This window comes from Rhinatrema bivittatum, chromosome 14, assembly GCF_901001135.1.
Source record: "Rhinatrema bivittatum chromosome 14, aRhiBiv1.1, whole genome shotgun sequence".
In the NCBI taxonomy this organism is placed as follows: Eukaryota; Metazoa; Chordata; class Amphibia; order Gymnophiona; family Rhinatrematidae; genus Rhinatrema; species Rhinatrema bivittatum.
In genome coordinates, this window is record NC_042628.1 from 4,092,498 (window position 1) to 4,117,063 (window position 24,566).

At 46.9% G+C, this 24,566-nt stretch overlaps 1 protein-coding gene across 4 annotated transcripts in view; it reads right to left on the reverse strand.

Annotated features, from left to right (window-relative positions):
• Positions 1–443: 443 nt before the first annotated feature.
• LOC115076060 overlaps positions 444–24,566 on the reverse strand; it is a 98,847-nt gene continuing 74,724 nt past the window's right edge. For all 4 annotated transcript variants that reach the window (XM_029577170.1, XM_029577168.1, XM_029577169.1 and 1 more), the window contains 11 exons: positions 22,092–22,215; positions 20,857–21,047; positions 16,751–16,841; positions 15,710–15,839; positions 15,022–15,206; positions 14,409–14,567; positions 13,337–13,470; positions 9,645–9,775; positions 7,384–7,478; positions 3,665–4,001; positions 444–1,897 (listed from right to left, as the gene is read on the reverse strand). In XM_029577170.1, the coding sequence (XP_029433030.1) occupies positions 1,815–1,897; positions 3,665–4,001; positions 7,384–7,478; positions 9,645–9,775; positions 13,337–13,470; positions 14,409–14,567; positions 15,022–15,206; positions 15,710–15,839; positions 16,751–16,841; positions 20,857–21,047; positions 22,092–22,215 (1,660 nt within the window). In that variant the 3' untranslated portion in view covers positions 444–1,814. The remainder of the gene's footprint in view (positions 1,898–3,664; positions 4,002–7,383; positions 7,479–9,644; positions 9,776–13,336; positions 13,471–14,408; positions 14,568–15,021; positions 15,207–15,709; positions 15,840–16,750; positions 16,842–20,856; positions 21,048–22,091; positions 22,216–24,566) is intronic.

Genomic DNA, 24,566 nt, shown 5'->3' on the forward strand with positions numbered 1-24,566 from the left:
CACTAAAGGCTTCTGCAGGTGCATCCAGTAGTAAACATCCTAAAACTGGCAGATACATTTTATGTCCCTGTTCCAGATCTGAAGTCCTCCCTCTCTGCACTGCACAGGCACTGAAGGCTTCTGTAAACTCATACATGCGAGCGAGAGATTTGCGCTGGCCGCATACTTTACGATTTTACAAAGCATTTATGCAAATTTCCATGGAGAATATCTGCACCCATTTTAGCAGATGTAAGCGCGTGTGAGTAGATTAGGAGGGAGACTGCCGGCTAATTTCTTTTCTCCCCTAACTGCCAGAGATGACAGCGCAGACGGACACCGCGAAGCTTGAGTTAGTCTCTCATTTCTCAGCCCCAAACGAGACCTGCGCATTCACTTACGTCTGTAGCCTGAGGATAACAGCAACACTAGCATCCTAAATCAAATGCAAGGAATCCGCCAAGCTCGGTGCAGTGTTGCTTTTTTTAATTTTAAAAAAATAAAAGTAAATTCAGTTTCAATTGGACTTGACCAGTTCTCATTTGGGTGATGACGGGCCTGAGTGTAACAAGATGAAGGAATTTGCTACTTAACACTAGGAGTCTAACTTTCAGACCTATTCATGGTGCAGCATTTACATGGAGACGCACAGAGATTTATCTTGGGATTTTACAAACTGTGTGGCATTGCACAATTTATAAAATACTGTGCACTTCTGCTCTGAAAGAGAACACATACTTTTCACCCGATTTTATAAACATAGTCATGTATATTCTAGGTGTGTAAAAAACTAGCAAGAGCACATGCTCTTGATTTACATAAAGAGGCAGGGATTATAGAGAGAATGCATGCGCATATTTGATATCACCAGTTCGCTGATACCTCTTCCAGTTCACCCAGTCCTTCTCCAGTTCACTCTAGCACTTCATCCTGACCAGCTCGCCCAAAAACTACAGACAACAGGCAAATCCAATTTCACTTGCACGAGTCAGTGAGCAGGTGTAAAAGTGCTGAATAAAGTAATGTATACGTGTGCAGCTCTTTCATGGGAACTTCTGAACACCAGCCTGCAATACCCCTAGCCTGCTGCTTTTTTCCGCCAATGTGAAATAGAAAAGACACGCACACTCTCGACATTTATAAAATAGCGCATCATTGTGTGCGTGCCACTTACGTGCGTAGATGCTGTTTTTATGCATGAAACCTCTTTGAAAATGTACTTCAGAGTCTGTATCTAAGAGTTTGGCTAGAGGCATAATTATGAGTGACCAGAAGGCTCCATAATGTTCTTAATTTAAACTTTACTGCAGCTGAAACAGAAACAGGGGAAACTGTAGTGGTCAGGGGCACCAGAAGGCTCCATTTTTTGTTTCCGACCAGGCTCATCCAGCCCTGGTTTTATCTGCCTTACCAGAGGGAAATTACAATTACAGGCTCATGCATGGATTCAGTTACAAAAGGTCAGGGCTGGATCAGCTTGTGCTAAAATAACGGAGTCGGCCGGCACCCATAAAGGAGGTGACCACCCTCGGCTCCGTGAGAACGCGATTCTTATCAGATGCGCAGGAAGGCTGAGCTGGGACTCTCCGAGCACACTGTCGTCCACAGCCCATAGGTCCATTTCATCACCAAAAGAGATTTCAGCTTCCAGGGGCTTCCCAAGAGGGCACCATGACTTCATCAAACTTGGCGCTTTCCGTCTGTCATCCCAAAGACTCGGAAGACTACGTAGAGTTCAGTTGTGAGTATGACCATTCTGGGTAGATTATTAATAGCAGCTACATGAATATTTAGCATATGAAAGACAGAGCATGCATGCTGGCATCACGCTGGTATCACAGAAACCTCCTGAACACCGAAATTCCAAGTGCCATCACCAATGTTTGCAGTGAATAGCCCGAGGGGGCAGGGCCTGATCCTGTATGAAAAGGCAAAGCAGAAGACGTCATTAGTTCAACCAACCCTGTCTATCCACAGCGTCCGTGCCTTTTATAGTCCCTGAATCTATGCTCTCACCTCTAGCCATGTTTCTCTCCAGACAGCTAGAGAACATCACAAACCATCATGAGAAGATTACAACAGCATCACTTTACAATGCGCCTTAAAGAACGTTTACTAGAGGTAACACCTGACAGAATACAAGAAGGATGTCACTTCAGATTAGATCGCTTCATGATAGATCCAGCTGCAGAAATATCATGAAAGTATTATTATGATGGATGCTCTTCAAATATAAATAAGTGTGTGAGTGTGTGTTTCTCTGTGTGTGTGTGTGTGTGTGTGTGTGTGTGTGTGAGTGAGTGTGTGTGTGTTTCTCTGTGTGTGTGACTCTGTGTTTCTCTATGTGTGTGTGTGTGAGTGTGTGAGTGTTTCTCTCTGTGTGTGAGTGTGTGTGTATGTGTGTGTGTATGTGAGTGTGTGAGTGTGTCTCTGTGTGTATGTGAGTGTGTGTGTGTGTGAGTGTGTGGCCAAGCAAACAGTCAGGAGGAACCCGTAAAGGTTTTACAATGCAAATGGCCGAGGTGACTCCAGGTAGTACTGGATAGACTTTGTCTGACTGAGGCCCGTGTGATTCTGACAGCGCTTGCCTGGCACTGCTGATGAGTGCAGGTCTGGACAGAGCTTCCACCCCAGTCATGTAGACTTTCAGAAAGCACAGACCTGATTTATAAAGATAAAATAATAAAATACTCCCTTAATGAATTGCCCCTTGCTTTGGTTATTCCCAGTTGTACCGTTCATTTCATGTTTTAATTATGTATGTTAATTATGTATGTATGTTAATTATGTATGTTTCAGTCTTTGTAAACTGCTTAGACCTACATATATGGTATAGGCGATATATAAAAGATTTTAAATAAATAAATAGATTTTAGCCCAAAGCCTCTTTTCTGTTTTATCTGTGTGTCTTGACTAGGTTGTAAGCTCCATGGAGCAGGAACTGTCTCTTCTACGTGCTGGTACAGTGCTGTGTACACATTGTAGTGCTATAATGTAGTGCTTAATGGCAATAGTAGAAGTAGAGTAGGAGATGATGCCTGAGCCCTGGGCTGTTACATTCCCAGCGTCTGACAGGGAACATCTACAGGGAATTAACTGGCACCACATCATAACCCACCTATTATTTACTGACGTCAGCTCAGGAAAAAAATCTAACCAAGCTTCTTGAGATATTTTCTGTACAAAAAAAAAAGATTTCTACCACCAATCTCAGTAAGTATGACCTAGAAGCCATGTGGCAGCTGCTCCCATGCAAACCAAATGCCTTCGTGTGGTTAAGATCCCTGGAGGAGCCCTTTAAATTCGTGTCATTCACTTATTGCTGACAGCAATCACTGCGGTGAACATTTTTGGGTGCAGCTGACCCTCAATCTAGGCGGCAAAGTTTTTGCCTGAAAATTCACCCAAATCAGGTCACCTAGATTCAAGGCTCTTCTGCAGCACCGAGGTTTGGCATCTGAGTCAGGGGCCTAGCGCTGAGCATAGGCTTCGGCACCTAAAATCCCTCCTGCAACCTAACCCTTCTCCGGGGCCACAAATTTAGCAATTGACAGGGGGAAATTCTCTGCACCCCGCACTTCCCCACCCACCCCTGGCCCCATGGGATCAAGCGTCTGACTCTCCATCCCTTGGATAATTCAGGCCATGTCTTCAGTCTGTCTTCATTTATCTGAAAGCCACGTACCAGAGATGACTGAAATCACAATGTACCCTACAGGGGTCACTCCTGACGCTGGAGCTCCTGCGTTTCCTGGCGCGGCTGCGGTGGTTGGAGCTCCTGCGTTTCCTGGCGCTGATGCGTTTGTTGGAGCTGTTGCGTTTGTTGGAGCTGTTGCGTTTCCTGGCGCTGCTGTGGTTGTTGGAGTTGCAGCTCTTCCACCTGTAAGTCCAATACCGAGCTTGTCCAGATCGCTCTGCAGCTGCAGTGCGGTCCAATTCTGCACAAGTGGATTTGCCTCCTGGGCTTTCAGATCAGCAATATTTGTGCCAAGCAAACCTGCTACGTCTGTGGTATTGAGTTGCTGCAAAAAAAATGTGCGATAGATCATCATCTTGCTGTTCTCAAGAGGGGGGAACAATGAACATTGTGTGCTGCCCTTCAGAAACACTTAGTGAGTGACCAAGGAGTGGCCAAAGGACACACATGGCAGTCCCAGACTTGATCATCTCCTACAGAGCATCCAAAACAGTACGAAGGGCCTTCTGACAAGGAGTGGACACAGGAACCTAACAGGAGACAACAGATAAAGAGCGACCTCTCCACCCTGCAAGGAAATCCCAGCTACCAGCCAAAGAGCGGGACCACTCGTAAGGTCTCCCTTCTTATCCATGACAATTTTTGTCATCTTTCTGTCTACTACTCCACTATGCTGGGCAAAAGAGCTTACCCCCACCCCCATTCATACCCATCTAAACACAAGACTTTGTAATACAATACTCGTGGGGCTATTGCCTGAACATCCGGTCTCCTAGGTCCCCTGCACAGATGGACCCAACTATATGAGTACCTGTTTCCACTAGGACTTCTACTTCCTTCTGTACTGCTAGCCTGCCAGACACTCCCAGCTGCTAATTAATGCTATCATCCCGCTGCAGCCTGCCAGACACTCCCAGCTGCTAATTAATGCTATCATCCCGCTGCAGCCTGCCAGGCACTCCCAGCTGCAAATTAATGCTATCATCCCGCTGCAGCCTGCCAGGCACTCCCAGCTGCTAATTAATGCTATCATCCCGCTGCAGCCTGCCAGGCACGCCCAGCTGCTAATTAATGCTATCATCCCGCTGCAGCCTGCCAGGCACGCCCAGCTGCTAATTAATGCTATCATCCCGCTGCAGCCTGCCAGGCACGCCCAGCTGCTAATTAATGCTATCATCCCGCTGCAGCCTGCCAGGCACGCCCAGCTGCTAATTAATGCTATCATCCCGCTGCAGCCTGCCAGGCACGCCCAGCTGCTAATTAATGCTATCATCCCGCTGCAGCCTGCCAGGCACGCCCAGCTGCTAATTAATGCTATCATCCCGCTGCAGCCTGCCAGGCACGCCCAGCTGCTAATTAATGCTATCATCCCGCTGCAGCCTGCCAGGCACGCCCAGCTGCTAATTAATGCTATCATCCCGCTGCAGCCTGCCAGGCACGCCCAGCTGCTAATTAATGCTATCATCCCGCTGCAGCCTGCCAGGCACGCCCAGCTGCTAATTAATGCTATCATCCCGCTGCAGCCTGCCAGGCACGCCCAGCTGCTAATTAATGCTATCATCCCGCTGCAGCCTGCCAGGCACGCCCAGCTGCTAATTAATGCTATCATCCCGCTGCAGCCTGCCAGGCACGCCCAGCAGCTAATTAATGCTATCATCCCGCTGCAGCCTGCCAGGCACGCCCAGCTGCTAATTAATGCTATCATCCCGCTGCAGCCTGCCAGGCACGCCCAGCAGATAATTAATGCTATCATCCCGCTGCAGCCTGCCAGGCATGCCCAGCTGCTAATTAATGCTATCATCCCGCTGCAGCCTGCCAGGCACGCCCAGCTGCTAATTAATGCTATCATCCCGCTGCAGCCTGCCAGGCACGCCCAGCTGCTAATTAATGCTATCATCCCGCTGCAGCCTGCCAGGCACGCCCAGCAGCTAATTAATGCTATCATCCTGCTGCAGCCTGCCAGGCACACCCAGCTGCTAATTAATGCTATCATCCTGCTGCAGCCTGCCAGGCACGCCCAGCTGCTAATTAATGCTATCATCCTGCTGCAGCCTGCCAGGCACACCCAGCTGCTAATTAATGCTATCATCCTGCTGCAGCCTGCCAGCTACGCACAGCTGCTAATTAATGCTATCATCCTGCTGCAGCTTGCCAGGCATACCCAGCTGCTAATTAATGCTATCATCCTGCTGCAGGCTGCCAGGCATACCCAGCTGCTAATTAATGCTATCATCCTGCTGCAGCTTGCCAGGCATGCCCAGCTGCTAATTAATGCTATCATCCTGCTGCAGCCTGCCAGGCACGCCCAGCTGCTAATTAATGCTATCATCCTGCTGCAGCCTGCCAGGCATGCCCAGCAGCTAATTAATGCTATCATCCCGCTGCAGCTTGCCAGGCATGCCCAGCTGCTAATTAATGCTATCATCCCGCTGCAGCTTGCCAGGCATGCCCAGCTGCTAATTAATGCTATCATCCCGCTGCAGCCTGCCAGACACGCCCAGCTGCTAATTAATGCTATCATCCCGCTGCAGCCTGCCAGGCACGCCCAGCTGCTAATTATTGCTATCATCTTGCTGCAGCCCTCCAGACACTCCCAGCTGCTAATTAATGCTATCATCCTGCTGCAGCCTGCCAGACACGCCCAGCTGCTAATTAATGCTATCCCGCTGCAGCCTGCCAGGCACGCCCAGCTGCTAATTATTGCTATCATCTTGCTGCAGCCCTCCAGACACTCCCAGCTGCTAATTAATGCTATCATCCTGCTGCAGCCTGCCAGGCACGCCCAGCTGCTAATTAATGCTATCATCCCGCTGCAGCTTGCCAGGTATGCACAGCTGCTAATTAATGCTATCATCCTGCTGCAGCCTGCCAGGCACGCCCAGCTGCTAATTAATGCTATCATCCCGCTGCAGCTTGCCAGGTATGCACAGCTGCTAATTAATGCTATCATCAGGCTACAATCTGTCAGACAGAATCAGTGGGAGATTGCCTGTGTTTCCAGCCTCAACAATTGTTGTTGAATCATTCAAGTTGGGCACTTTGAGGGCAATATTCAAAGCAGTTGGTCTGGCTAATTTCACTTACACAGAAAAGAAAAGAACCTATACCTAATATGCAAAAAATAGTGTAATACATTTAAAAATATGTTTTAATCCAATGTATTTCATATCTAATGAAATTTTAAAATATTAAAAATAATTTTTATTTATGTATTTTTACCACGCTAATTCCTTTATTTAATGTGCACAGTAATCATAGGAAGCCCCCTTAACCTATGAGGTTAAGGAATTAGCGTGGAAAAATAATTAAATAAAGATTCTTTTAATTTTTTTTACATTTCTTTAGATATGTTGGTAAGTTAACTTGAGAGTATGGTTGATGGCAATGTTTTCTATATTTTTAAGGTATTTTTTTTATAGTATTTACTGCAATATTTGTACTATCTTATATATTTGCAGTTTAGGTGGTGATAAAATATTGGGTATGACAACTGATATTTTTAAGGATTAGAGTGAAGTGATTCCTTTTATATGCTTTGATGCTTTTAATGCAACTGCAACCTTGCTCCCCGCTTAGACGGCAGGGGGAAAAGAGGAATTGGATTCAGATTTACATGGTCTGGGATGCTGATAAGCAGATTGCAGTGGAGAGAGATGGCTGGCCAGGAGGCCTGTGAGAAGCAGGAGGAGATGAGAGCGTGCACATACCTGGACCTCACTAGGGTTCAGCGAGAGGAACGTCTGAATATCCATATTCACGTTGGACTGAGCCAGGCTCTTCAGATCAGGAGCCGTCGCCCCACCTCAAGAAACAAACAGTAGCAAGGACTGATGAGATGATTGATGGCAGAGGGTGTCCTACAGCCCTCCTCACTGCGGCAGGCAGGATAACCGTGCAGACAACACCAGGGCAGGCATTTTATTTTGGCAACTGATGCCATCATTTTCTGGTATCAATTATGGAAGGAACATGTTTTGAGCTCTGCGCACTGTGGAAAAGGTTTAGCTTGGCACAGATTTCCCTTCCTTGTTGCTGAGTCTGACCAATGCAACCAAACTCTGCTGCCCTCACAGCCTCCAGGCCCAGCCTCTGCACCTAGAGGGCTTTGGTCAATAAATGAGAGACTTGTTGATCAAACGTGGGTCTCAGCTCAGTTTTCTCAGGGGTGGGAGCTGCATCTGAGAGGACGCTCAGCTGAGTGCTGCGCGTAACACAGGGCGCTGCACCCTGCTGTCTCAGCCACAAGAGGGCACCAGAGTACTCGGCTTAATGCATGGCAGCATGCTAGAGGGCACAATGACTTCCTGAGGAGAACCAGATGGGAAGGGGTAAGGAGAGAAGACTCTGCAAGCAGGGGTGCCAATTTATGAAGATGATTTTATTTAACTAACAATCTACCGGATTTTTGCTGACTGCCAAACTTTTTCACCAACATAAGTTTGACCTTTGACATTTGTGCATAGCTGGACTTGGAGAGGGCAATTTACAATCATTTACTTGGGTAAAAGAGCCTTATTAAAAGTTGCCTTCCTGAGCCCAGTTAAAATGACACGCCAACTTCCACAGCTGCGTGCTTTTAGCTGCGGGGAAAATAGGTATTTCCAAATGTGGGTTTAAGTTGGGGAAGTAAAACAGTGCGCATACATGTGACTGTCAGATATGTGTGGCCCCACTGCCAGCACCAACAGCAAGTATTAAGTATGCACATGCATTTAATGCAGACATTTAATATGCACACATATTTAATACACATGCATTTAATGCAGACATTTAATATGCACACACATTTAATACACATGTATTTAATGCAGACATTTAATATGCACACATATTTAATACACATGCATTTAATGCAGACATTTAATATGCACACATATTTAATACACATGTATTTAATGCAGACATATTTAATGTGTGCACATTTAACTCACACATATTTAATACACATGTATTTAATGCAGACATTTAATGCACATATATTTAATACACATGCATTTAATGCAGACATTTAATATGCACACATATTTAATACACATGCATTTAATGCAGACGTATTTATCATGCGCAATTTCATGCAGACACCTTTAATGTGTGCACATTTAACTCACACATATTTAATACACATGTATTTAATACACATGTATTTAATGCAGACGTATTTATCATGCACAATTTCATGCAGACACCTTTAATATGTGCACATTTAACGCACACATATTTAATACACAGGCATTTTCCAAAGACACGTTTAACATGCACACGTTTAATGCACACACATTTAGGGCCAGATTTTAAAAGCTCTACTCGCATAAATCACTTTACGCGCGCCGGGCCTATTTTATAAAGGGCTGAAGTAAGTTTTAAAACAAAAAAAAGAAGAAGAAAAAGGTAGAGGGGTAAGGGCGGGGGAGGTGCGGTGGGGGGGTAGGGAAGTTCCATCCTTTCGCGCGCCGGGCCTATTTTATAAAGGCCCGGCGACGCGCATAAAGCCCCGAGACGCATCTAAGTCCCGGGGCTTGCAAAAAGGGGCGGTGCGGGGGCGGGGTCAGAGGTTACCGGCACAGCGGCCATTTGCGTCGGCTTTTTTAAATCTGGCCCTCACTCCTGAGTGCTGCAGCCCTCTCCCACGCAGCTGGAGACACCGACCCTGTCGCTCCGGACAGTTTTACTGGCCCGAGATTACAGACATCTCTTTTTTTTTTTTTACTAACAATTGGCAGCCCTGTTTGTCAGACAGGATACAAAGGAGTTAAATAAAAGAAATAAAACTTATAGAAGAAGAGAATCTTGTCTGCCAGGGTCCAAACATATCTGCAATAATAGAAGTCATAGACCTACCAACGTACGACTTCATCAGAGGGTAGTAAGAAACATATCTGCAATAATAGAAGTCATAGACCTACCAACGTACGACTTTATCAGAGGGCAGTAAGAAACATATCTGCAATAATAGAGGGCATAGACCTACCAACGTACGACTTTACCAGAGGGTAGTAAGAACTTGTACTTCTCGAGGCATCAAATGCAGTCTTAGCTTTTGCATACAGAATGTTCTTTTTATCTTGGGAACATGCGGAGATGTCTAAGCTTCCAGCATCCCTACAGGAAGAGAAACGGCACAAGATTAAGAAGTGGCTTACAGCCACCAAAAACAATTTGAGGGATTTACGCTGAAACAGGAATAATTTCTGTATCAGCAAAGGAAAGACCATTGCAGTGTCTGAGATGATGTCAGGAATGGGCAAGAACATAAGAACTTAAGAACATGCCATACTGGGTCAGAGCAAGGGTCCTTCAAGTCCAGCGTCCTGTTTCCAACAGTGCTCAATCCAGGCCATAAGAACCTGGCAAGTACCCAAACATTAGATAGATCACAAGCTGCTATTGCTTATTAATTACCATAATAGCAGTTTGTGGATTTATCTTCTAGGAACTTATCCAAACCTTTGTTAAACCCAGTTACACTAACTGCTGTAACCACATCCCTGGCAATGAATTCCAGAGCTTAACCATGCACTGAGTGAAAAAGAATTTTCTTCAGTTTGTTTTAAATGAGCTACTTGCTAACTTCATGGAGTGCCCCCTAGTCCTCCTATTATCTGAATGAGGAAATAACTGATTTACATTAACTTGTTCAAATTCTTTCATGATTTTGTAGACCTTTATCATATCCCCCCTCAACCGTCTCTTCTGCAAAACGAACAGCTCTAACTTCCTTATCCTTTCCTCATAGGGGAGCTGTTCCATCCCTTTATCATTTTGGTTGCCCTTCTCTGTACCTTCTCCATACCCTGAGGTGTATACCATCCAGTCTAGGTGATTTGCTACTCTTCAGTTTATCAATCAGGCCTACCACATCTCCTAGGTTCACCGTGATTTGGTTCAGTTTATCTGCATCATTACCCATGAAATTCTCCGGAACAGGTAGTTCCCCAATATCTTCTTCAGAAAACACTGAAGCAAAGAAATCATTTAATCTTTCCGCAATGGCCTTATCTTCTTTAAGTGCTCTTTTGACCCCTCGATCATCTAACAATCCAACTGATTCCCTCACAGGCTTTCTGCTTTGGATATATTTAAAAAGTTTGAGTTTTTGCCTCTTTGGCCAACTTCTTTTCAAATTCTCTCTTAGCCTGTCTTATCAATGTCTTACATTTAACTTGCCAACGTTTATGCTTTATCCTATTTTCTTCTGTTGGATCCTTCTTCCAATTTTTGAATGAAGATCTTTTGGCTAAAATAGCCTCTTTCACCTCCCCTTTTAACCATGCCGGTAATCGTTTTGCCTTCTTTCCACCTTTCTTAATGTGTGGAATACATCTGGACTGTGCTTCTAGAATGGTATTTTTTAACAATGACCACGCCTCTTGTACATTTTTTGCCTTTGTAGCTGCTCCTTTCAGTTTTTTTCTAACTATTTTTCTCATTTTATCAGAGTTTCCCTTTTGAAAGTTTAGCATGAGAGCCATGGATTTGCTTTCTGTCCCCCTTCCAGTCATTAATTCAAATTTGATCATATTATGTTCACTATTGCCAAGCGGTCCCACCACTATTACCTCTCTCACCTAATCCTGTGCTCCACTGAGAATTAGATCTAAAATTACTCCCTCTCTCGTTGGTTCCTGAACCAATTGCTCCATAAAGCTATCATTTATTCCATCCAGGAACGTTATCTCTCTAGTGTGACCCGATGATACATTTACCCAGTCATTATTGGGGTAATTGAAGTCTCACCAAAAAGACGTCATGCAATTATAATTCTTAGGGATGTGAATCGTTTTTTGACGATTTAAAATATCGTCCGATATATTTTAAATTGTCAAAAATCGTTAGAGGCGATATTTAATAGGAATTCCCCCGATTTATCGTCAAAAATCGTAAATCGGGGGAAGGGGGAGGGGAAGGGGGAGGGCGGGAAAACCGGCACACTAAAACAACCCTAAAACCCACCCGACCCTTTAAAATAAATCCCCCACCCTCCCGAACCCCCCCAAAATGCCTTAAATTACCTGGGGTCCAGTGGGGGGGGGGGGGGGGGTGTCCCAGTGTGATCTTTTACTCTCGGGCCTCCGGTGCGTTGTAGAAATGGCCGGCGCCATTTTGTTTTTTGTCCCCCGACGTCAGGAGCGTAGGAGATCGCTCCCGGACCCCCGCTGGACCCCCAGGGACTTTTGACCAGCTTGGGGGGCCTCCTGACCCCCACAAGACTTTCCAAAAGTCCAGCGGGGGTCAGGGAACGACCTCCTGCACTCGAATTGTTTTGCTGTACAAAATGGCGCCGGCCCCGTTACTCATAAAGCAAATGAGTAACGGGGCAGTGATAAATATACCTGTTAGTGACCAAACACAGAAGTGAAGTGTTTCGTTTCAGTCCCTGAAGCAGCGATGCGAAACGAGCGTCGGACTGGACTGTAAATAACCACGGTTTTTGTAAGCTGAGCCACGCTAAGGAAGGTATCACCCCGATACATTTTTATAAAAAAATATTAAAAAGCAAAAAAAGCATATAAAAGATATAATAAAGGACTCGGGCCAATGATTACACATGACCTGAAGTGGCAAAACCTTCAAGCAAAAAATGCTGGTATGCCCATAGGTGTTATGATGGCCCTATAAATAACGATACAGCACAGTGACTAAGAAGAATTATAATTGCATGACGTCTTTTTGGTGAGATATGTATTCGTTGTGTCTTGAATACAACTGTTGAGATAGTGTGTGGGTAATTGAAGTCTCCCATTATTACCGCACTACCAATTTGGTTAGCTTCCCTAATTTCTCTTAGCATCTTACTGTCTGTCTCTGATGGTGCCCTGTTGTAGAGTCCATCAAGCTAGGGTGAGAGAACATAGTACAAAATTTCATCTTTGTTAGACTTTCCTCACTCCAAATGACATCAAATCTTCACCAAGGTGTACTGTGCTGTTCGTACATCTCACTCTACATGCGAAACTGGCCCCTAAACCCAAATCCACCACTAACACCTCACCTCCACCTATTAGGTGGCCCTCCTATAGAGATTTAGATACTTCACTACTATGAGGGCCTTGTAGTCTCTCTCTCACACAGTTCCCCTTTTTGTTATCACTGTGTTATTAAAACGTTTTGACGAATCTAGGGGTCAGTTATCCCAGCTTTTGTGGAGACAATACTCAGCCAGGGGCCACACCCGGTGGCTCCTTCTGGAACCTGACTAACAGGGACCCGAGGCTGGCTTCAGCTTCACTCGTTCTGGGCCTGACCTTTCTGAGATTGCTTTTCATTTTAAGTCTTGAATTTTTCCAATCATAGGCTTGTTGATTTTAGCTTTTACTGTAAGCTCCACAGAGCAGGAGCTGTCTCATTACAGCTCTGTGATGTCCAGTGGCATTATAGAAATGATAAGTAGTAACAAGTTATTAGTACATTTTTGACTGTCTTACAAGAGATTACAGCCTGGGATCCTCACATCTCAGTTGTGGATTTCATTTACACTGAGACTCGCCGATCGCACCCACAGCCTCTGCCATGGTGACCTCCGTGGTCTGCAGTGCTGTTAAGATTTCTGTTTCCTTTGCAATGCTGCGGTGCCCTAGACCAGGGTGTGTGTTACATGACCTTCCACGTGCAGAAAACAAACACAAGGCCAAAACCTCACCACTCAGCTTTCTAAGTACTCACTTCAAAGCATCTGAAGAGATATTAGCAATCACGGCAGAGTCCAGGCTGCAGAGGTAGCGGCCATTCATGTTTTTCAGGATGGCTCCTGTCAGCGGGTTGCCTGCCTGCTGATACCTTGTTAGAATTTGTTTGGCCTGGAAATAAACATTCCAAGAGATCAGTAGTTTTAGGTAAAAACAAGAAAACACCCCTGGACTTCACTGCCATCATCATTCTACGTACCAGAGTTGGCCTGTTTATGCCCTATTTATCTCCGTGGTATGAAAAGACGGAGCTAAGAAATCAGATGCCAGCTGAAAGCCAGTAAAATACAACTACCGGAGGCCTGCAGCCAGATCCCTCCTCTTCAGATTTCTGCTTTCCCTGCAAGCCTTCTCCCCGGAAACTGTCATCTAGCTCTCATCAGGGAGCTTCCATGCATGATCTCCAGTTTTAGCCAGTTTGTTTGCCAGGCTTCCTGCTCTCACAGGGTCTCACCTGGACAAGCCATGAACTGCAGCAGCCCATGGGAGGCCAACTTGTCAACTGTCCTGTATGTGCTAGACCCCTTCTAGGCAGGCCTGACCTGTCTCATTTATTTTTCAAGGCAGTATACAGTGCACATACATTAACAGAAGTCTTGTACATGCCTGATTTCTCACATTTTGCAGACTCTTTAAAGTGTTGATGACTGTGTTTAGCTATTCCACTTCTACCTCTCACTGGCAGACTAGCTCCAAACCATGCACTGATGTCTTGACCCAACAAGACATGACTTATGAGGGTGGGATTGGGATAAGCCAGAAATGAAACTGAGGTTCTGGAGAAAGGAACACTGGGTAATCTGGGTGTACTCCCCCCCCCCCCGCTATCATACTGTATCCCTGAGCTGGCACCCCACATTTCAAAATGAGCTTGCTGGCAAGTGTGGGGTGAAGCTCTTGAGAGCAACAGCTTCCGACTGCATCACCAGTCGTGATAAATGGGCTACAGTATAGGTTTTGTCCTTTATCAATGACCAATGTTCTATGAGGCTTCCAGTTCAAGGAAGGCCATCACCATGTGCTACATCCGGGAAGGGTCTGAATTCTACCTGACTATCATTCCAGAGGGGGTCATTCGGATTCATCAGGATGGCAAGGGTGTCACTGGAAGTTATGTTCCACTTGCTGATATCAGCATCGGTGTATAACCGGGACAGTGCACCCCCCAGCAGCTTGATTTGGTCGTCTTGTAACCCTTGTGGGTAAATCTGAAATCAAAGCAAAGGTTAGAATGTGACTAGCGAATCTTACACTGTGTTCACCAGAATATTTGGTCTGAATCCAACCTTTTGTGGGGAATCTAGAGATTTGTCTGTACAAAGAAGATATGTGGATGGACTCCTGACTGCCGTAACCAGTATCATACATGCCTGTACAATTGCTCTGTAAGCATGATTTGTTATTAAGGCGTGAACAGCCACCTCCTCATCGGTGATATCACACCCAGTGTTCTAATGCTACGGGCCTCTTATCAGTAAGGCTTCTCTCTCACTGATCAATCAGGCCATGAAAATCACAATCTCATCAACAGTTTGAGAGCAAGGCTCCCAGGTCACCCTCAACTACCTTCCCTTATATCTTTGTCCTGGGTTTCATCTGGACACCAAACTTGAAGACCTCCTCTGCTGCACAGCAAAGCTATTACACCTCAGTCATAATTACCTTATCCAGCCTGCTCTTCATAACTTGGAGATATTCATCTGGCAGAGGTTGCTCTGCCAAGGCTGCCAGGTTTGCCACCAAGACATCATCATCCAAGCAGTTGTTAAAGTCCTGGGCAGTATTATAATTTAAGAGGAAGAGTGGATCTTTAATGCTGGCAGCTGTTATATTTCCAGCGATGCATCCTGTTGAGAATAAGGTTTTTTACATTTCATGGTTCAACATGATGGCATAAAGGAACACTGTTTAAGTAACACAAAACAGAATAATTTATATCGGCAGATAGGAAAATGCCAAACCACATCAGATCTCCATGTGGGCATGACAGGCCCAACTTATCATACATTTTGGAGGTTCTTTAAGGTGTCTATGACATGTACATTTTGAGTACAGCATAAGTGCCTGAAAAGTGGGCTTCAGGGAAGATAGTAACAATAAAACCCTTAAACCCTAGAGCAGGGGTCAGATGAAGAGTCCTTCCGGCATCCTGTGGCTGACAGTGCCAAGTGGTGGGTGCTTAGAGGAAGTGACAAGGAACAGGGCAGGTGATCCATCCCCTATCACACCCTTCCAGTTTCCCACAATCACAGTGTTGGGATGTACTGAGAGCCCCTCCCCCCTTTCCCAGAGCGACACCCTGACAGCTGTATTTAATATCCACAATGAAATGTTGATTATGAACACCTACCTGCTCCCCGTTTTCTTCGATGAGGCACGGTAGACGATATAAAAGACTTGGCGAATGTCTGCAACCTGCCTTGAGAAGTTGTCGTTTTGAATTTTCCAACACATTTCGTAAAGAAATCATTTTTAATGTTCTACAAAAGCAGAAGGGAAAAACTATTCAATGAACTCCCAGTTATCGTAGCTTGTTGTACATTCATAAGTGCAACGTCCTTGATACAAATGATTAAAGCAACTTGGGTCTTTTCTGTTGATCGTGGAAGCTCAGAATTACGAGGAGAAGAAATGTCTATATTGCTTTCACACTATCCGGTTTCTGACCTAATCTTTGGCTTGCTCTCTTTCCTCCTGTCCATTGTTCTTAGGGTTGTATAAAAGAGTTTTCCTGATGATATTTAATTGTTTGGCATGATAGTTTTTCGTCTTTTCTTTGTAACTAAATAATAAAAGGTGGTAGGACAGCTCCAGATGACAAGAGACAGTCCTGGTTCTACTCTTGGAGCCTCAATAGACGAACAGTTCCTCATGTTCGTAGGTAGGCAGAGAAAATGAAGAGCAGTTACGGTGAGTAAGACATAATTCTGTTACTTGCCTACACGATGACTATAAAATTCTTCCATCTAAGTCATACTTAATTTTTTATATAGGTGACAATTTGTAGTATGTCTGAATTTTGTTGTTACAAAATTAGTACTTTTAATTGACTTTGATAAGGGATCAGCTGGGTAGGGACTTGATGTTCCTGCTTGTCACTACAGCTGAGAAGTTGCTTTTCCCTCCTGAGTGATCCAGAACCATGCAGGACCCTTGCAGGGAGATATGTGGCAATGTTGAAGCCCAGCCATTACACTGAAGGGCGCTGTGACCAGGTCTCGCCTGTTCTTAGCATGGCGGCGGCTCTGGGCAGTGCAGAGATGGAAGCAGGAGTGGAAAGTGATGCTATAAATGACAGATTGCAGCTCTGAGCAAAGCCCTGGGAAAGGAATTGCCCCTCTGCAGACTCGCTGCTGGGATCCCTCCCGCACATCACAGATAAGGAACTTACCGGGTTGATGTTGCTGGAAATGCCATTGTCCATAAATAATAGGAGAGAACCCAACTTGTCAACTGTGCCGAGGTTCCAGCCTGAAGGGGCTCTGTGCAAGGCATGGAAAGGTCAAGGGTCATTCAGGGGATTTCACAACAAAATCCACAAGTTTAGGTTTGAAAGCTAAATTTAAATTTATTTTGGGGATGCGGGTCGATATGTAAAGCCCCCTGAGCACATAAAGATACAAGGACTTCAATTGAAGAGAAGCAGCATGAAGAAAGACGGGATAGAGGAGATATGACAGCGACATTGAATTACCTCCAAGGTTTCCTTACACAGGAGGCTCTTGAACGAGGATTTATGAGTTGAGGGTAAGAGGGGTAAACTCAGGAGTAATCTTAGAAAATCTTTCTTTACAGAGAGGGTGGTGGATGCATGGAACAGACTCCCAGTGGAGGTGGTGGAGATGAGGACAGGATCTGAATTCAGGAGAGCCTGGGACAGGCACAGGGGGTCTCTGAGGGAGGGGTGTGTGGATGGCTGTATGGTCTTTGTCTGTTCTCATGTTTCTATGTTACAGAGAGGGTGGTGGATGCATGGAACAGACTCCCAGTGGAGGTGGTGGAGATGACAGGATCTGAATTCAGGAGAGCCTGGGACATGCACAGGGGGTCTCTGAGGGAGGGGGTGTGTGGATGGCTGTATGGTCTTTGTCTGTTCCCATGTTTCTATGTTACAGGGAGGGTGGTGGATGCATGGAACAGACTCCCAGTGGAGGTGGTGGAGATGAGGACAGGATCTGAATTCAGGAGAGCCTGGGACAGGCACAGGGGGTCTCTGAGGGAGGGGTGTGTGGATGGCTGTACGGTCTTTGTCTGTTCTCACGTTTCTATGTTACAGAGAGGGTGGTGGATGCATGGAACAGACTCCCAGTGGAGGTGGTGGAGATGAGGACAGGATCTGAATTCAGGAGAGCCTGGGACAGGCACAGGGGGTCTCTGAGGGAGGGGTGTGTGAATGGCTGTACGGTCTTTGTTCTCATGTTTCTATGTTACAGAGAGGGTGGTGAATGCAAGGAACAGACTCCCAGTGGAGGTGGTGGAGATGAGGACAGGATCTGAATTCAGGAGAGCCTGGGACAGGCACAGGGGGTCTCTGAGGGAGGGGTGTGTGGATGGCTGTATGGTCTTTGTCTGTTCTCATGTTTCTATGTTACAGAGAGGGTGGTGGATGCATGGAACAGACTCCCAGTGGAGGTGGTGGAGATGACAGGATCTGAATTCAGGAGAGCCTGGGACATGCACAGGGGGTCTCTGAGGGAGGGGGTGTGTGGATGGCTGTATGGTCTTTGTCTGTTCTCATGTTTCTATGTTACAGAGAGGGTGGTGGATGCATGGAACAGACTCCCAGTGGAGGTGGTGGAGATGAGGACAGGATCTGAATTCAGGAGAGCCTGGGACAGGCACAGGGAATCTCTGAGGGAGGGGGTGTGTGGATGGCTGTACGGTCTTTGTCTGTTCTCACGTTTCTATGTTACAGAGAGGGTGGTGGATGCATGGAACAGACTCCCAGTGGAGGTGGTGGAGAGGAGGACAGGATCTGAATTCAGGAGAGCCTGGGACAGGCACAGGGGGGCTCTGAGGGAGGGGTGTGTGGATGGCTGTACGGTCTTTGTCTGTTCTCATGTTTCTATGTTACAGAGAGGGTGGTGGATGCATGGAACAGACTCCCAGTGGAGGTGGTGGAGATGACAGGATCTGAATTCAGGAGAGCCTGGGACAGGCACAGGGGGTCTCTGAGGGACGGGTGTGTGGATGGCTGTACGGTCTTTGTCTGTTCTCATGTTTCTATGTTACAGAGAGGGTGGTGGATGCATGGAACAGACTCCCAGTGGAGGTGGTGGAGATGAGGACAGGATCTGAATTCAGGAGAGCCTGGGACATGCACAGGGGGGTCTCTGAGGGAGGGGGTGTGTGGATGGCTGTATGGTCTTTGTCTGTTCTCATGTTTCTATGTTACAGAGAGGGTGGTGGATGCATGGAACAGACTCCCAGTGGAGGTGGTGGAGATGAGGACAGGATCTGAATTCAGGAGAGCCTGGGACATGCACAGGGGGTCTCTGAGGGAGGGGTGTGTGGATGGCTGTACGGTCTTTGTCTGTTCTCACGTTTCTATGTTACAGAGAGGGTGGTGGATGCATGGAACAGACTCCCAGTGGAGGTGGTGGAGATGACAGGATCTGAATTCAGGAGAGCCTGGGACATGCACAGGGGGTCTCTGAGGGAGGGGGTGTGTGGATGGCTGTACGGTCTTTGTCTGTTCTCATGTTTCTATGTTACAGAGAGGGTGGTGGATGCATGGAACAGACTCCCAGTGGAGGTGGTGGAGATGAGGACAGGATCTGAATTCAGGAGAGCCTGGGACATGCACAGGGGGTCTCTGAGAGAGAGGAAGAGATTGTAAAGCTGAATAGGAGATGTGGCTACTGGCTAGACAGACTTTCTATATTTTCGGCTAAATATCTGTCTAAATCTACCCACACAGAATGTGTTGCCATTAGTGCTGAATATTGCAGTGACCAGCTAAATCTAAACACCCATTCCAGAAATGGCTCTGATCTAGTCCCTTTTATGCCTACCTAACTTTCTGCAGCTTGCAATTTTCCCTGATCGGATTTAGGGTCCCAAAAGATGCAGCTGGTTAGAGGGGGTCAGATTTTTACATGGGTAGTTCTAAACCCAATTTTAGCTAGGTAAATCTTCTGAATATTGACCCCTTGGCTACTGTAATACTGGAACAACCAAAGTAATAGTAAGGCAAATAAGTAAGTAATAGTAATGCAAAAAAGAAGAAGAAATGACCCCACACAATGTTTGATAAACAGCCTAAAAATAATAATAAATAGTGGTGAGAGGTGGCATAGATTAATAACACTGTTTATTGAAATAAAATCTAAAACCTGCTGAAAGCTATGCGAGCCTTGAACTCAGCCATAATAACCAGGCACCTTGAAAAGCTAAACAGGCACAGCATGTGGCAAGAATTACAGACAAAACAGCAAAAGTCTGATACAAGTTGAGAAATACAATGGCCAGGTACCTTTTCTCCTCAATGGTGAAAGACACTCAAAAGGTAGTCACAGGACCTATGAGAAAGGGCTCTCTCTAAATAAACGCTTCCCATTGAATTTTCAACCAGTCAACACTTTTTGCATTGCTGCGTCAGTCACTCACTCGTGCACCAGCATCATTCACTCGTGCACCAGCATCATTCACTCGTGCATCAGCATCACTCACTCGTGCACCAGCATCATTCACTCGTGCACCAGCATCATTCACTCGTGCATCAGCATCACTCACTTGTGCACCAGCATCATTCACTCGTGCACCAGCATCATTCACTCGTGCACCAGCATCACTCACTCGTGCACCAGCATCATTCACTCGTGCACCAGCATCACTCACTCGTGCACCAGCATCACTCACTCGTGCATAAGCCATGGAAAGATCTTTACTTCAGGTTACCACAGTCTCTACGAGGAAACCTGTTTAAATGCAAACTGCTGACATTTCCCAAAGTGCTGCTCCCTTCCCTGCTCCAGCGCACTGGCTGCTTGTCTCTCAGACATTTCTCATTGCTTCTGAGCACAGCACACAGACTGCTCTTCAGCAGTGAGGAGTGAGGGGAAGACCTGGGACAGGGACAGCAATTCGCAGTTAAAAGATCTGAGCAAAGCACTCACTCAGCTCCCAGCAGCTGATCTCACGCTCACTCCTGCAGAATCCCTGAGCTGTGGAAACAGATTCAGACCCCACAGCATTTCTCTTTTCTTATTTTGCAGTAAAGTAGTCAGCCTGGCTTGGGGGATGTTTGTCGTTGTCTTGTGCATAATTTTTTGCACATCTCTGGATTTCTCAGAATGCAGGCCATAGGGTTTAATTCTCGTCTTAGGACCAGATGTGTTCCCAAAGAGACAGAATGGAGGCCAAAACACCGTTATTATATTAATGTTGCCGATATTTGTCCCCATCTCTTGACAACTCTTCACCTCTACTGGAAAGCAGCAGGACAAAGAGAAGGAGAGAGGGGATCATGATCTGACCTCGGGCAGCAGGACTTACCCATACTGTGTCTTGCCGCTCTTCAGCACAGTCACCAGCGCCGCTTGCTGAGCGTCCGAAAGGCTTGGGCACTTCTTCAGGTTTTCCACAACCTGAGGATCTGATGCGCTGATGACAGATGGATCCATATAGCACACCAAGCCACCCAGGCTCGTCAGCTGGTCTGCATTCAGGGTATTGCCACTTACGCTCTGAGGAGGGGAACGTCCTGAGGTTAGTGCTCTCCCACGTACGTGAAAAGCTAAACATATTTTAAGAGGCACAGCCATGAATGTTGGAGTCTGCCCTACATGGGCTGCTCATGCTGATCCTTTGGGGGCCAGATATGGCTCTTTAGGGACCACAATGTGATTCTTTTACGCCAAAGAATAAGATGGAGCTGCACCTGATGACACAGTTACTGCTGCAAACTCTGCCCACAATCCGGGCATTCACCCAGGGACTGGAGGGACTGAACAGAAACGGTTCTGATTGCACTCTGAAGTGGGAGAATAATCTCTGTTTGTTTGCAAAGGGCTCAGGTGTATAAAAGGGCAAGCCCCTCCGTGTGCCAATCAAATGAAGCTTCCAAAACTAATCAACCATCCCGAATATGTAGGGAAATAGTTTGTGCTGTAAAAGTGATGGCTCTTCCTAAGCAGGTTCCTGCTGAAGGGAAAATACTAAGGGTAGATTCACTTTTGAAAAAGACTGCATTGGATTCCCGGTATTTGCAATTCTACTTGTGATTCAAAGGTCACACCTGCTGCAGGCGTGGAGAGGAGGGGATGAGGCTGTGCGCAGCAGCACTTCCTCCTCATCCCTGCAGGTGCTCCTCCTCTCTCCACAGGCTGCCATGGGGAGGAGCTGTCTCCGTGCATGGGGGCCAGTGAGTAGAAACCTGCGGTAGGCTCAGCACAGCTTAGTGCATCGGCCCCTTTCAGAGCAGGCATTACTGGGAGGGGGGCAGGAGTGCTTAGGAGAAGGGAGGAAGAGTACATGCCTACTTTTGCTTTGAAAATTGGCAGAAGCTTGCAGGTAAAACGTATACGTGATCTCTTTCTGCCAAGTGGATACTTGGAAAATGGCTCCCATGCTCATCATCTTATGGATAAATTGCTTCACGGTTGTGACTCTTGACTACACAATTCTTCCTGGGTAGCGGCTGTCACTTTTCCACAAAAGCTGGTGAATACTATTGCCTGCTGGAGGCACAGGGGTGCAGTTCCTATTTCAATGGGAAGCAAACTTCTTACCAGGCAGCTGGATGATCTCGCTAGGAGTTTGTTTATCTGAACTTGATTTTGAGCCAAATTATTTATATTTCCTTGAGAAGCTTGAGTGAAAAAATCTTTGCAGTTGTCTTTCACGCTGTCCGTGCTGCAAGAAGTCAAATTGTATTTGGATTAAGAGGTATCTATTAAACAATAACACTGAGAGTATTGCAACAATGAGTTCACAACCTGTGTGACAGGAAGAGAGAGGCCTCAGTAACATTCGCTTAGGAGCTGAGAAGCTGGGCAAATCTTTAAAGTATTCCTTCAAAAGACAAAAGTGACTCCTTCCTAAAACTGCTGACACTGAAGATGTGAGATTCGGGTCTGCACCCTCGAGGAACATTTCTCTAAGGCAATGGCACCAGGCTTAGGTACTACCCCACTGAGTAATGTACCCCTGTCCCACTGGCGCCAGGCTTAAGTACTACCCCACTGAGTAACATAACCCCCGTCCCACTGATGCCAGGCTTAGGTACTACCCCACTGAGTAACATAACCCCCGTCCCACTGATGCCAGGCTTAGGTACAACCCCACTGAGTAACATAACCCCCGTCCCACTGGTGCCAGGCTTAAGTACTACCCCACTGAGTAACATAACCCCTGTCCCACTGGCGCCAGGCTTAAGTACTACCCCACTGAGTAACATAACCCCCGTCCCACTGATGCCAGGCTTAGGTACTACCCCACTGAGTAACATAACCCCCGTCCCACTGATGTCAGGCTTAGGTACTACTCCACTGAGTAACATAACCCCCGTCCCACTGGTGCCAGGCTTAGGTACTACCCCACTGAGTAACATAACCCCCGTCCCACTGGTGCCAGGCTTAGGTACTACCCCACTGAGTAACATAACCCCCGTCCCACTGGTGCCAGGCTTAGGTACTACCCCACTGAGTAATGTACCCCTGTCCCACTGGTGCCAGGCTTAAGTACTACCCCACTGAGTAACATAACCCCTGTCCCACAGGTACCAGGCTTAGGTACTACCCCACTGAGTAACATAACCCCTGTCCCACTGGTGCCAGGCTTAAGTACTACCCCACTGAGTAACATAACCCCCGTCCCACTGATGCCAGGCTTAAGTACTACCCCACTGAGTAACATAACCCCTGTCCCACTGATGCCAGGCTTAGGTACTACCCCACTGAGTAATGTACCCCTGTCCCACTGGTGCCAGGCTTAAGTACTACCCCACTGAGTAACATAACCCCCGTCCCACTGTTGCCAGGCTTAAGTACTACCCCACTGAGTAACATAACCCCCGTCCCACTGGTGCCAGGCTTAGGTACTACCCCACTGAGTAACATAACCCCCGTCCCACTGGTGCCAGGCTTAGGTACTACCCCACTGAGTAACATAACCCCTGTCCCACTGGTGCCAGGCTTAAGTACCACCCCACTGAGTAACATAACCCCTGTCCCACTGTTGCCAGGCTTAAGTACTACCCCACTGAGTAACATAACCCCTGTCCCACTGGTGCCAGGCTTAGACACTACCCCCACTGAGTAACATAATACTGTCCCACTGGTGCCAGGCTTAAGTACTACCCCACTGAGTAACATAACCCCTGTCCCACTGGTGCCAGGCTTAGGTACTACCCCACTGAGTAACATAACCCCCGTCCCACTAGTGCCAGGCTTAGACACTACCCCACTGAGTAACATAACCCCCGTCCCACTAGTGCCAGGCTTAGACACTACCCCACTGAGTAACATACCCCCTGTCCCACTGGTGCCAGGCTTAGGTACTACCCCACTGAGTAACATAACCCCTGTCCCACTGATGCCAGGCTTAGGTACTACCCCACTGAGTAACATAACCCCTGTCCCACTGGTGCCAGGCTTAGGAACTATCCCACTGAGTAACATAACCCCCGTCCCACTGGTGCCAGGCTTAGGTACTACCCCACTGAGTAACAAAACCCCTGTCCCACTGGCACCAGGCTTAGTCACTACTCCACTGAGTAACATAACCCCTGTTCCACTGGTGCCAGGCTTAGTCACTACCCCACTGAGTAACATAACCCCCGTCCCACTGGCACCAGGCTTAGGTACTACCCCACTGAGTAACATAACCCCTGTCCCACTGGTGCCAGTCTTAGTCACTACCCCACTGAGTAACATAACCCCTGTTCCACTGGTGTCAGGCTTAGTCACTACCCCACTGAGTAACATAACCCCCGTCCCACTGGCACCAGGCTTAGTCACTACCCCACTGAGTAACATAACCCCTGTTCCACTGGCGCCAGGCTTAGTCACTACCCCACTGAGTAACATAACCCCTGTCCCACTGGTGCCAGGCTTAGTCACTACCCCACTGAGTAACATAACCCCTGTTCCACTGGTGCCAGGCTTAGTCACTACCCCACTGAGTAACATAACCCCTGTCCCACTGGCACCAGGCTTAGGTACTACCCCACTGAGTAACATAACCCCCGTCCCACTGGCGCCAGG